At 34.9% G+C, this 15121-nt stretch overlaps 2 protein-coding genes across 3 annotated transcripts in view; both read left to right on the forward strand.

The window, feature by feature from the left end:
* The window catches only part of LOC126367061 (calcium uniporter protein, mitochondrial), a 187451-nt gene that overhangs the window by 137992 nt on the left and 34338 nt on the right, over window positions 1–15121 (forward strand). The window contains exon 3 of one of the 2 annotated variants that reach the window (XM_050010454.1): window positions 849–881. The exons of the other annotated variant lie outside the window; for it this stretch is intronic. Coding sequence (XP_049866411.1) covers window positions 849–881 — 33 coding nt within the window. The remainder of the gene's footprint in view (window positions 1–848; window positions 882–15121) is intronic. 2 annotated transcript variants of the gene reach the window in all.
* On the forward strand, window positions 12944–14453 carry LOC126367090 (uncharacterized). Its single transcript, XM_050010494.1, has 2 exons — window positions 12944–13443; window positions 13740–14453. Exons 1-2 carry the CDS (start codon window positions 13207–13209, stop codon window positions 14217–14219), a joined length of 717 nt encoding a protein of 238 aa, XP_049866451.1. The 5' UTR covers window positions 12944–13206; the 3' UTR covers window positions 14220–14453.

Here is a 15121-nt window from a genome sequence, read left to right on the forward strand (position 1 = left end):
AAGGAGAAGAGAGGTCCTCCAAAAATCCCAATTCCGATTTCTTTAAAAAATGTCTTATTTTGTTATTAACACTACGTTGGAAACCGAATGTAATATTACCGGACACAATATGGATATTGCATGAGCAGTTGAATATAGAATTACCTGTTGATTTAATGATAAGATAGGTTTAGGATATGGTAACATAACGCTTTGCTGTATATAACACAGATAAGCCAATTCATTATAATGTACTCCAAATACATACGTTAAATATGTATATGTAAACTTGTATATGTATATGTAAACTTACAAGTTTACATATACATATTTAACGTATGTACTTCTCGTCCGCCTAAAACTACTGCAGCTTCTCACAACACAACCTGTATAGCTAGAGAAAAGAAGCTGCAAGAAAAACCTCGGCACAGGACCCTAAACGTTCTTTAAAAAAACATTTTGTATTTTATAATACGACTAAGACTAAGACAGACTAAGTTTAAGACTAAGACTAAGTTTTTATAGTTATTTATGAATTTTAATAAAGAATTATTTCTATGGTTAATTTAAAAATAAATGGTAAATTATTTTATAATTATTTTTCTGTTCTTTTTTTACGTTTTTGTTAATATGTACTTTTTTTCTTTCTTTTATAATTGATATATATCGTGGTTTCCAGGATCTGTGCCCGGTTTATGGCAATAGTCTCACCCCTATTACATGGAACTTAAACATAACTGGCGAGGTCTGAGACTATACATCTGTCAACCCCGTCGGGGATATAGGCGTGATACTATGTATATTGATATATTATGTTAAAATTTGCGAGCGTTATCTATTTGCTGATAAGTTTTTTTTACTCACGGCAGGTTCGCGTTTGACCCCAATTATTTCACCTGAAGGTAAGTAAAGATACATCTAAAAGTTTTAGTTTGCGGTGTGTAATCACAGCCTAACTAATGTCATAAATGCAAGAGTAAGTGAATATAATATTTTTGTTTGTTTGTTACGCTTTTACGCCCTAACTAATAAAAAAAAATGTTTTATTCAAATCCGTAATCCATAGTCTGGCAGCACTGCATCACTTAAAACCTATTTACAATAGTTCCAAATGCTAAGTACAGGCGATGTGGAATGTATTTGATTTATTTGAAACTTGAAAGATTAGGCGTTGCTGACCACTAAGCAAACACAAGATTTTATTAGAGACTTAAATACATGAGGAGGTCTAAAAGGCCACATTGAAGCAATTCATCCACTCGATTCTACTCAACCGATTATCATAAAATTTTTCATACACGTTGAAGGACATAGGCTACTATCCTGAGACGGTAGTAAAGTACTTGTCCCGATTACCGAAGCCCTGTGGACATCTAGTTTTGTTATTGTTATTAACACCAACAAAAGCTAACTATACCATGACGGCTTGTTATCCGAAATCTGGTACATTACCTCATACGTGTTTCAGACGATTTATTACCATCATTGTCGCGAACGGCCTCTGTAGTCCAGTGGTTGTGCGTTGGACTTACGATCCGGAGGCCCCGGGTTGAAATCCCACATATCACAAAAATCACTTTGTGATCCCTAGTTTGGTTAGGAGATTACAGGCTGATTACCAGATTGTCCGAAAGTAAGATGATCCGTGCTTCGGAAAGGACGTTAAGCTGTTAGTCCCGGTTACTATTTATTGATGCCTTTGGCGGCTCAATCATAACCCTGACACCACGGTTGATGACGCTGGTATTCCACCTCGCTACCCATACGATAAGTGATGCACCTTTTTCATGACTGCGCACATCAATTCTGGAGCGATAAATTCTACAGCACACTTTGTAGGAGAAGCAGGTTTCGTTTAGTTGGGTTCGTTAAAGAACATATTTATATAGATAAAATTGCTTATACGTAAACTTTTAAATCCATTATAAAACAGACAACAATGAGAGACAATAAAGTAACCACTTGAAACTCCAGCTGGAGTACTTTCATTCAAGTATCATTTTTATTATTTCAGCCTCTCAGAGGCTTCATTAAAATCTCTAGTTTTATTTTAGTTTTCAGTTTTATAGCCCGATTTTTATAGTCGGTTCTAAAGTTTTATTGTTTCGAGATGATATTGTTGTCTCTGTAGTAAAATTGATTTTGTTGTTTTGGTTGAAAAGTATACTTGACGCTTTGCTTAGATCTTCTGTCGTGTGGGTTGTGTGTTCAACACCCGACCTCATCAACCAAATTCAAATTCATTACAGTAACATAGTTACACTTTGAATCGTCATTTTTTACATTGCCTTTTTAGATAAATTGCTTGGATGTGGCACCTTTAACCCCCCAGTATACAATTTATATAAATATAATAGTACTGTAAACAAAGCAATGCAGCATTGAAGGTTCCGTAAAATGCGACCTGGAAGCGTCGAGCCCTATCCCACGTGGAATAAAAGACTCATACGTCACGATTCTCTTGTGGATGCTTCATTATAGAGCAACGGATGATCACAAAGGCGAATCCTTTGTGCAATTTTACAGCTTACATGTTGGAGAATGCACTTTTTGACTGGTGAAAGTTTGTGATGATATCCGAATCTTACAGCTTTAGACGGAAAGGGATTGATAAGTTTTAGATATCGCAGTCTGGAATGTTAACCAGACTATTCCAGTTTTCTGTTTTGCAGTCTTCTTCTGGGTGTGTGCTTCTCAAAAGGGGAGCGCCGGTTAGAGCCCTGGTCCTGGAGATGCTCTAATAAGTAATTTATTAGTTTTCTTAAGTGCATGGGGTTTAAAAAGGCCTTCCTTTTACAACATTATTAGATTAATTTAGTACTTTTGCATCTTCAAAAGAAGAAGATTCGAAAAACACAGTAATGTGTTTTCTTTCTTAATGTTTTTTTACATTATAATTTTATCAGATGATAACATAATATAAACAGCCTATACACGTCCCACTACTGGGCACAGACCTCCCCTTTAAGTTAAGTGATAGAGTGAGAAACAGTGTGATAAGAGAGAGATGTGGTGTAAAAAACGATAAAGTGACTAAGATTGAGAAGGGAATGTTAAGTTGGTTTGGACACTTATAGCGGATGAAGGATAATAGGATTACGAAAACGGTATACGCATAAACATACGCATACGCATATACGCATACGCAGCATACGGTAGGGCTGGCAGAAGAAGACCTAGAAGGACGTACATTGACCAAATTAGAGATGTGAACAGGCGTGCGTGTGTAAAACGATTGATGAATGTGGAGGAAGCAAGAGAGGCAGATTGTAGCAAATGGAATTCCATAGTTTCTACTTAGCCCGCTGGGACATAGGCGTGAGTTTATGTACGTATGAAATCACGTTATTTATGAACCATAGTCATAAATTATTATGTTCATAAATTATATTCATGTTTTAAAAGTGGAGTAGTTATGCTAATATGATCTGATTACTATCGTGTTATGCCACAATATATTGCAATAAAGTCTTAAATCAAAGGTTACTTTTTAACCAATCGATAGTCGGCTTTCAGTTCGGAACGAAATTGATTTTTGTTTTATGAGCAATTATGTGCTTTTTATTGTTTTGGATTTACCCAGTAGCCGTAGCATAGTACCCGCATATCGCGCGCAACTGATTAAAGAACCAACTCTTCTGGTTCATGTCATGCGGGTATGCCACGGCTATTGTTTGAATTAGTATTTGACTATCTACTATTCTTTTAATAGCACAAACCTGTAACTGTTTTATACAACAGTCATTTTAGCGTAATAATAACTCCTCCTTTCCTTCACTTATTTTATTATTATTTGCTACAACAAAGGCATTCCAATGTAGAAATTAGTTCTGCTTTTATAATATGAAATTGCTCAACTACATAGGACTATTTTCTTTGTGTTCATTATATAATTAATTTAGCTTTCCACTAGACAAACAATTCTTGTTTCCAGCTGGTATTTAGATATAATGAAATAGGTGGTATGGGACTGACATAATATACCCCAATATACTATATACACATAACACAATATACGTTATATATAAACATGATCTCACGACTAAATTCCCAAATTGGGCTTGCCAGATGTACATGTATCAGGAGATGAACTGAGCGCCTTCGCGTCTGTTGGGTTTTCTACTAGACAGACCAACGTGATAGGAGATGAGCCGTATCGCTCTTCGACCATCGCAAGCTTCGCTCACTCTTTGATGTTGACTAACCATGTCATCCGCCATAACCATAGCTCCAGCCATAATACAGACATATTAAGGATGTTAAGTGACACTGTACCGAATACTGAAGGGGATGATTCAGCTCATAATTCTGAGTTAATATCAAAAGTAATTTTCCGTCGAAAATTTCATGACAATTTTAGTGTTTTTACTACTTTCAGTTACATGCTTTTGAGAAGGAAAATTACACTTTATATCAACTCAAAATCATGGTCTGAATCATTCTTCAAAGTTTTCGGTACGGTTTTATTAACATTATCCTAACCTGTATAACGTTATCGTTGTACATGGACTTAAAGTCCAAAGGGGACAAAAATAATCCCCACCTCTTGAACTTTTGCGTTAACGAGGGTAACGCGATCGTAATCCAAGTGGGACTTTCAGGAAATATAAGTGGAGCACATCTAAAGGTCTTATGCAAGTATCAAGACGGTTGGTCAACAGTTCTCAGCCAACTAACTCTGCTAAGGGCCGTGAAGATTTGTATCAACTGTAACACCTTTACTCAATACAACTTTTCCATTACGCGTCAGGTAAAGTTGCCTTCTTTAACTCAATAGCCTGGGCAAAAGTGATCTTGGCAGGATAGCATTGGCCATTTACCCTTCCAGGGACAATTCTTTGATTTCTTAATAAGACATGTTCGTTTGTTTTTATTATTTTTTATCTGTACAGGGTTAGGGGAAGGCCGGGCATAGTGGATACCTTAAGGTATTTAAGGTTATAGCAGAAAAGGTTTACAATACAAAAACAAAATAATTATCACAAATCAGTCTTTATTTATTGCTCTTACAAATACGAACATCAGTAACCAAGAATATTTAAACAATAATCAACTGCAGTTAAAATAAAAAAAAGTACGATTGTATTCGCTTTGCCCGGTACCCCGGGTAAAGCGGATACAGTACTTGGGCAAAGTGAATACCCATAATCAGACTCTGAAAATATAGAAATTAACTTTGATAAACTGAAACAAATAACTTTTATTGACCATAAAATTATAAAATTAAGATTGGCAATTGTCACAGGTATACCCTTAAGTGCCATCAAAAGCAGAACAATTTTCGTGACACCATTGTTGAGAAATGTCACATCGAATCCAATTTTTCAATTGGTTTACCGTCTTCTTTTATATATATTTTCCTAATCTTCGGTGAATATAGTTTTTTTATATTTATTCATCATCTGAAACAAGTAAAAGACCTTTTTAGATAATAAGTCATCAGTGGATATGGTATCCACTTTGCCCTACTCACTTTGCCCCACTAGGTAAATTTTGAGGTTAGCACATTTCATGCAAAAACTAATAATTCTGACTTTCTATTAAATATACCATAGAAGCCTACTTTGGTATGCTACTGAATTAAGACATTTCTAAGAATCAAGAACTAGTAATATAGGAGAATTAATCAATGTACTTACCGCGTAAAATCAATCTTTTATTCACGAAAACACAAATCTCCACTCCGCGGACGGGACCCGACGCGGCCTCTCGCTTCGATGTTTGCCGCGTATTAATCCAAGATGGCCCGACGTAACAGTAGTGGTGTGTTGAATTAACATCTAATATTTTAGGAGTAGTGGGGAGTATTCGCTTTGCCCGGGGTATTCACTTTGCCCAGCCTTCCCCTACTCGTACTTTTTATTCACTCTCATTAGATACAATCTTTTTTATGACAATGATTCGAAATTCAAATTACGAAATTGCTCAAGAAAGACAGAAAATCTTTCGGCTTGCATACAGAACAAAATATTCAAAGAGACAATTTTATTTATGAACGGATCGGATATTGAAGAAAAATCTATAGTTGGTGTAGTGGCATAGATTGATAATGCAATAAGTATTATGGATACATAGACTTAAGTATTATAATATCGATTACAGATGGAGGTCCGCATTATATTTCGCTAGATATAGGTGTCCATTTTGATTGAAAAGTTGTTTTCCTAAAATAAATTGTAATTAGGTAGAAGAAGTTCTAAAGTTATTTTAACATAGAAATAATCTCAACGTTGAAAGATATTATTTATATATTATAAAGTTTCTTTAATTAGACGATCTGTATTTGGGTCGTCTATCTGTATATAAAATATTTTAGATATTGTAGACATACGTAATAGAAAAGAAAATACATTTGAGCTTTTTTTATATTAGTTCTAAAATACTTATTATACAAGTAATATGCAAAGATGAAAGATGCATAGGTATTAACTTCTCCAGACATTTTATAAAATATCTCCTTTGAAAGGATTTTTGTGTGCAAAAGAGGGTGAATGGACGAGAAAATAGATAGCTAACCGTCCATGTTTATAAAAATACAAATATTTGAAAATATAAACGAGAGTACAACGATCTTCTTCTATCGTGTTGGTTGTGAGGTGGATTACCAACCCCATCAACACTGGTATCAGCGTTATTATTGAGCCGCCATAGGCCCCTGACATGACTCATGTAACGACTACGTACTTACATCAGTAAGTATTATCCGGGACCAACGGCTAAACGTGCCTTCCGAAGCCTGCAATGTCCTAAACAAACTACGGGTCACAAAATGATTTTTTGTTATTTGTCCCCACCGGGATTCGAACCAGGGACCTCCGGATCGTGAGCACAACGCTCGACCACTGGACCACGAAGGCCGTTAGTACAACGATGAAAGCGATAGATATTGTGTGTTTGACCTGTTAGTTAGCAGATTTATCGTTAATTATACTCGCTCCTTGTTCGAGAGGTTTTTAACAGTGTAGTCTACGTCTTATGCTCCAGCATCGTCACAATTTTCAAAGCTCATATCCAAAGCTAAAAAAAAAAAGTTAGTTTCCCGCTTCCTGAACGCAGCTGTCAACTAATGTCATTACGGTTTTTGTGCACCGGCGCGTCACTTCGCCTCCGTAAATAAACTAATTGAAAACTAATATTTAATACAAAAACATGATTGATATAGTGCGAAAAATCTGTTACTTACATAATCAAGTGCTTTTTTCTCTAAAAAAGCTAGAAACAGTACCAAAGAAAAAATGTGGATGACGACGAGCGTAAGTTCTTTTTGATAAAACAAAATGTGGATTAAACTGGTAAGTCTTAACATTATCCATCTACTAAAACAAGAGAAGATATAATTATGATCAATTCAATTTAATTCCTTTTATTGTCGAAAACAAATTACTTTTTTTGAGGTTATAATTTTATAATCCTAACATTCGAAGAAGTAACTTAAGTTGGTACTTATTACTAATAAAAGTAACTAGTTTTATTAACAGAAATAATAAAATTGTATCGTGTTCGTGTTATAACAGTGATTTAAAAGTTATACTTTATTCCGATGTTGATGTTGTTTAAATTCGCCTTATATAAGGCAGGCAAAGATCTGAGGACTATACAGTCTTGACTTTAGTAATTTAATATTCGAAAATCACGATCAAAATAGGCCTAAGCCTTGTCTTCAGTCCCTGATTGCCGCGTTTTTATTTTCATCTGTCAAAAAAAAAATATTTTTGTTTCTTTTTGTAATTCGTGTTCTTGGCTTATGTTGCGGTTGAAAACTTACTATCAGCGAATGAAATGAGCAGTTTTATTATAAAACAAAGAGAACCAGTGAAATATAACCGCAGAATGGCATAGAAAAGTAAATAATTAACTCGGAAATAATTTGACAAGTTCAGATAATTAGATGACAGAAGCACTTCATGTTTACCCTGTTCATCAAGAAGTACCTATGACACAGTAGTACTCAATATCACAGAGGTCATCTACACCATTGGTAGACAAGATACATAACTTATTCAAGATAACACTTAAAACATTTAGAGGATTATAATTGGTTTACTACAAGATAACCATACTTAAAAATGATATTATATATATTATAACAGTACATAATCCCTTCTCACAGTCTCTGTTAAGTGGTGTTAATAATGTTATCTTCTCCGAATGATACTTACAATATAAGATGATGATAATATACCCTAACAATAAAAACAGAAAGAGTGTTAAGAGAGTACAGGCAAAAGATAGCCTTATTATAGTAAGCAATTTCTTCCAAATTACTCTAATCTTATTATAATTCAAGCTTCCAACGTATGGGTGATGATTGTTGGTACCAACCTAACCAACAAGAGAACACCACTTGGAGAGTCACCTAGTTAAGCACTAGTAGTGAACTGTCTGACTAGAGAATAGACAGACTATTTGTTTCCCTTTAGAGCTATCACAATAGAGGATAGACAATGGACTTGATGTATCAACCCTATTAACATAAAAATCAACCACTAAGACTGTTGCAAAGCGCAAATATACCTATGCCTTATTTTAATACCTAGAGCTATCATTTAGCGGATGGACAGTGGACTTGATGGTACCAACTTAATGTACATAAAAGCTATCACTAGGAAGTTTGCCATTGCTAAGCGCTAATATACCTATTTTACATTTCCATACCTAGAGCTATCACTTAGAGGATAGACAATGGACTTAAAGGCACAATGCACATAAGAGCTACCATTAGGAAGGTCGCCATTGATAAGCGATAATATACCTATTTGTCATTTCCATACCTAGAGCTATCACTTAGAGGATAGACAATAGACTTGAAGGTATCAATGCAATGAACATAAGAGCTACCACTAGGAAGGTCGCCACTGACAAGCGCTAACATACCTATTTTTCATTTCCATACTTAGAGCTATCACTTAGAGGATAGACAATGGACTTGATGGTATCAACCTAATTAACAAAAGATCTACCACCAGGAAGGTCGCCATTGCCAAGCGCTAATATACCTATTTATCATTTCCATGCCTAGAGCTATCACTTAGAGGATAGACAATGGACTCGAAGGTATCAACACAATGAATGTAAGAGCTACCACTAAGAAAGTCGCCATTGACAAGCGCTAACATACCTATTTCTCATTTCCATACTTAGAGCTATCACTTAGAGGATAGACAATGGACTTGATGGTATGAACCATATTAACATAAGAGCTACCACGATTATGGTCGGCATTGGCAAGCGCTATATACCTATTTCTTATTTCCATACTTAGAGCTATCACTTAGAGGAAAGACAATGGACTTTATGGTATGAACCCTATTAATATAAGAGCTACCACGATTATGGTCGGCATTGGCAAGCGCTATATACCTATTTCTCATTTCCATACCTAGAGCTATCACTTAGAGGATAGACAATGGACTTGATGGTATCAACTCAAATAACATAAAGCTACCACTACAAGTATCGCCTTTTGCTAAACGCTAGTAGATAGCTAGAACATAGACCAACTATTTTTTTATACTTTTATTTCCATGTTTGGTTTGTCACTTGTGGAATCGAAGATAAACCATTGAATTGTCGGGGCTTACCTACCCATGTTGAAACTCAAGATTAGACTAATGCTGAGAAACAATAGACTATTATGTCAAATTGATTATTATAAAATAATGAGAGTACAAATTCTGAAGAAATAACCGACAATTCAAAACCTAAAAGCCTCTGTTCTATTAATCAACCTCAACTGTGCTAGAAATCAAAGCATGTAATGTCAGAGATTACTTTCAAAGGAGATAACTGTACACAAGACATGGTTAGAGAATACTGCTATTAAATTCTTTCAACCAACATCATAAAATTCAAATAGCACATAAATAATAATGAATAACATTGCCCGAAGAGTGAGTAAACGAGATAGCAACAGGATCTGTGGAACAGAGACAACAGTATCAGCAGGCAGCCCCACAGCCAACAGCATGAACAGAAAGCCCACAAGGAACAGTATCAGCAGGCCGCCCCACAGCCAGCAATAAAAGCACTGCTTTTATATATATGCAGTCATGATCAGCAGTGCTATAACCAGCAGTACCAGCAGCCCTACAGCCAGCAGTAGTAGCAGAGCTACAACCAGATGTATTAGCAGTCTCACAGCCATTAGTATCAACAGTGGCCCAGGCAGCAGGCCGTTTAAGAATAGTACCTCATGAGGAGGAAGAATTCCCTATAAAGTTATAATGGGAAAATTTGCACAAGCAAATATATTTTTCAAAATTCTAGTAAAATTAATTCCGAATGTCTATCACTAAAAGTTTTAGCATTATCATTAAGACATGGGATTCAAATCCTGTCTATGTTAATCAGGAATAACAATACTAATCTCAGTATAAATTGAGGTACCTACCTGATAATATTATAACTTCAATGAAAATTTCCTTCAAGTATTACATTCGAAATTGTAAAATATTAATACCTAGTTCGGTTAGATAGAATAGTTGCCCTTTTTATTATTAACTCATAGGTGAAAAGGAAGGAAAAATAGTTCAATATTAACATATAACTTACATCACCATTAGCGTTTTCTCTAAATTATGTTGTTGTAGATTTATTATGTTGTTGCTGATCAGCCCAAAACACAGTTTACAATTAATATAAAAATTACAACAATAATGTCCCTCCCCTTAATCAATCGGAACCAAACTGCAGTGGAGAAGTAACAATAATATTTTCATGATAAATATATGTTTATCCTATTTTTCGGTTAGTGTTGTAACGTAAATCAGGCAGGTCCCTTCACTAAATAACCTGACATATTAAATCTTCAGGATGGGTACGAGAAGTGAATCCCTGTGCAAACAACAGGATCATGTTAAGTTAGGTTAAAGGAAAGGATGATTTTTACGAACGATGATAATATACCTACACGACCGATAATTAATAAATTAATGTTATCCTTATATGTAACTGCATACCTAAGGGTAAAATATGTTTTATTCATTTATTTATTTTTTCCAGTAAATAATAGGACGTTACTATTACTGTCCTAAAAACAAATTCAATAATTATTACACTAAAGAGATAGCTGCGTAAACAATGTTACGTGTGTTAATGTGTTGTGTGTACGTTTTTCTATCATCTGATTGGTGGGTGAAAGGTTGCATAGAGGAATAGGAAAAGATTCCACAACAAGTTATTTTTATTATTACCACATAAAAAAATATACTAAATATTATTACCAAGCCCATATGGTCGATATTAGGTAATACACAATAACGTGGGCTCAGGTAATCTATACGTATTTTAATAAAAACAAAATCTTAATTATTACGAAGATAATTATCACACAAGTACATAATGTAAATGCACTTCCCCTCTTTATACTTTCAGCCTCATTTAACAATATCTTATAATAAAGAGGAAAGTTTAGTTCAGTGGTTCTGAATATTTTAATGAAAAAGGTCATTTGAATAAATGTATCGAAATTCTTACTTGCACTTATATTTGTATTTTCTCTAATCAATTTGACATGTTGTCTTAGGATTCATTTAACTACTCAATGTCGACAACAATTGCCAACTTAGCACAGGATGTTACAATCAATCTTGTGTCTGGATGCCCTCGTCATTACCCGTTCTTCTTTATGTATTTCTTCTTCTTTTATGTATGTAAACAAATAATGTGTAACTTTGATAATTATTGTAGCCAATGAAAAATGAGTGTTATACTATATGATGAAGTCTCACAGTCCTTTCGACTATAACTATCGTTGTTGTTCAAGAGCTTCGGAAATGTGCTCTATGGTGAGGTCCCTGTGAGGCTCTTATAGCCAATCTTGATGTTGAGCTCATTCAGAAATTTGTTGTTGTGTAGTTCTTTTGTTGTGAAATTGATAGTAATGTGAAATAGGTATTTAATGTTCTTGCTCAACTTCAACTTAATTATTTAGAACTATGTATCTATTCTAGTACAGTATAGTATAACCATATATAACATACATAATATCGATTCCATTCTTGAGAACTGGTGAAACTTGTTTAGCGAACAGTTATTATTCTTATTGTTTTTTACATGATAATATCAAAACGTTTGGTGGAACGCCGCGCTGAGTTTATCAGGCGACGGCTGTGCCTCTGACTGCCTTTATTGGGATTAAAGTCATGGGCAGCTTAATTAGCTTTCGTGATAACAATGTACTTTATTCATTAATGAATAATCATATTATTGGTACTCGTTTCAATTTAAATGTTTCATTCCCAACTAAACTTTGAACATCTACACTGTTAAAAACCTCTCGAACAAGGAGCGAGTATAATTATGAGATTAAACGAACTTACCTGTAAGTGAAGTTCTATCTCAATTATACGAAGCTCCTTGTTCGAGAGGACTCCCTCCCTTCAATTTTAATATCCCGCCCTAAAGCTTCCACAGGTGATGGAGTTGTCCATGAAACATGCTTTAAACATAATGACATTAGTTGACAGCTGCGTTCAGGAAGCGGGAAACTAACTTTTTTTTTTTAGCTTTGGATATGAGCTTTGAAAATTGTGACGATGCTGGAGCATAAGACGTAGACTACACTGTTAAAAACCTCTCGAACAAGGAGCTTCGTATAATTGAGATAGAACTTCACTTACAGGTAAGTTCGTTTAATCTCATAATTTTCATGCATATTATCTACGATGCCAAACAGCTGTTTGTGATGTTAATCTTTTTTTTTATCATGATGCAAGAGCTATCACGATTGCAGATGAACGATGAACGATGAAAATTAATTCATCACTCAGAATGATGTAGAAAAATGTTTTTTTTTTTTTACTATGGCTAGTGATGCGAAACTAGTTAGGGACCGTTCAAGTATTACGTAAGCACCAAGGGGGGGTGGGGGGGTCTCTGTTTTGCTTATTTTGGATGACATGGGGGGTGGGGGGGTCTAGATGATGATTACGTCATCGTTAGTTATTCAAGTTCTTTCGGGGATTCCCGCAAATAATACATATGCGTAGGCACTCGCTTTGAGAACTGATTAGGGGAATTACCGCGCATTAGGGAAATTACCGTGCGCTATTCACTTGTCTAATAATTCGCTCTCGTGCCGGCCGGCTGCAAGTGCGCATCTATCAGTATTGTTTTGTTTGGATTCTAAACGTATTGTAAGCATTGAAAGTTATCATTTGTGTTTATGTTGATGCAATTAGCCAAAGTTTAACGTTTTAATTATTTAAATTTAAATATCTTATTAGAATGTCATATCATATAGACAAATCCAAGTTATACCAAAAACTGTTCGAAAGTTTTAAAAAATCTCATACTGGGACAAAAGTGCAAAATGTACAAAAGTTAGTTAACGAAGTTTGGCGAAATTATAAATTACAAGCAAAGACAGATAAGGAACTAGATATTATTGTATCTAAGAGAATCGAAGAAGAATTGCAAGCGGCGACTAAAAATAAATCCAATCTGCTTCATTTTTTTTCCAAGGTGAGTAAATATAAACAAAGTTTCTCTTTACGTTCTGTAACAATTAAAACGATTTATGAGTAAAAAATATGATGGCCTATCTCAAAGTAAAAAGGTAAATGATTGATATTTTATTTCTTAAGATCGACTCCGGCAATTGGTCACAAAATACACGGTGTTTTCAATATCTGTATGTGAAGGGTTTCTGTGGGGAAAAGCTTTCAATAATATTTAAACGCTGGTTTTATTAAATACGATGAATTTATGTAGCTTAATAAGAATATCCAGCAGAACTCTTAGAAATTTTTCATTTTTAGGCAACGTCTTCTACCAGTAAACCTGCAGAAAAAACACAAATTATACAGCCATTTTCTAACATTGAAAAACAGAAAGAAGATAAAATTAAAACCGGCAATGAATCACAAGAGCAATGCGAAAATAATGATAATGCAGATAAACAAAGAGCAAAACCTTCTCAAGAAGCTTTGAAAAATAAAATTACTCTACTCGAAAAAAATCTGAACGCTTTGTATTCTGCCAGAGATACTATGCCAAATTGCGCTGAAGTTGATAAACAGATCATTAAGTTGCGCGAGGAACTAAAAACAGCAAAAAATACTTTAAACAGGAAGATTCAAAACGTAGTTGCCCAGAAGAAACACAGGGATGGTATGAAAAGAAAGTTAGAAGATATTTGTCAGGAAAATCCTGAAATAAAAAGAAGACTATCTCTAAGGGATTCAGTAGGACATCCTAAACTTGAAAGAGAGTCGCTGCTCGTCGTGCTAATGAACTGATGTGCATTATTCAAAATTTAGAGCACCAAGATGTTGAATGGCTCGATGAGAGTGACGTAGACATTCCAAAATCGGATGAAAATGAGCAGACTCACAACACTGAGCAGCAATCCAATGTCATCGATAACTTAGAATCATGGATTCAGGTTTCATGGACTGAAGACTGTTAATGTGTTCCGAAAATATTCTTTATGTTAGTTATGTTCTTTATTATTCTACATTTTTTGTCATTTACTCTATGTGTATCAGTTAAACCTAATATTTCCATGAATTTTCCTATTTTAAAAATAACAATATAAAAAAACATTTATTACTAAAAATGTTTACGTAAGCATAGGGGGAGGGAGTAAGTGCTTTGCTTATTTTTGATGACAAGGGGGGCGGGGGGGTAAAAAATGGTAAGAAATCTGCTTACGTAATACTTGAACGGCCCCTTACACTGAAATGACGTTTTTTTTTTCGAATAACATGTTTACTTTTCACGTTGTAAGTGATTTGTAAGCAATGGCTTTGTGTCATGCTGCCTTTTGAAGAATGTGTTTGTTTTTGTTGTTGTTTAAACCGCGTCGTTTAAACGTTGTTTAAACAAATGTATGAACCGCGTGATGAAGATGCATTTTCGGAGGTATGTGACCTAACCTGTATTGGGCTGGTTTTCCCTTCGCGGGTTGGAAGGCCAGACAGGCAGTCGCTTCTGTAAAAAACAGGACTTGTCAAATCTTCAGGTTAGGTAAGCGGAGCCTGTGAAAAACGGGATAATGCTAGAGAGATGTGTGCGAAGATAACACGTGGCCACTTTTCATGTTTTTGTTAAACCTTTTCATTCCCACAGTCTATTTATTCGGTAAATTTAAATCACAAGCGTATGTAAATCAATCCGAACCGAATATTTTGTCCGATGC

This window comes from Pectinophora gossypiella, chromosome 5 (assembly GCF_024362695.1).
Source record: "Pectinophora gossypiella chromosome 5, ilPecGoss1.1, whole genome shotgun sequence".
Taxonomy (NCBI): Eukaryota; Metazoa; Arthropoda; class Insecta; order Lepidoptera; family Gelechiidae; genus Pectinophora; species Pectinophora gossypiella.

Coding starts and splice junctions, on each gene's coding strand:
- LOC126367090 (XM_050010494.1), top strand. CDS start 13,207: ATGTCATATCATATAGACAAATCCAAGTTATACCAAAAACTGTTCGAA. Junction 13,444..13,739: donor TGCTTCATTTTTTTTCCAAG/GTGAGTAAATAT, acceptor TTTCATTTTTAG/GCAACGTCTTCTACCAGTAA.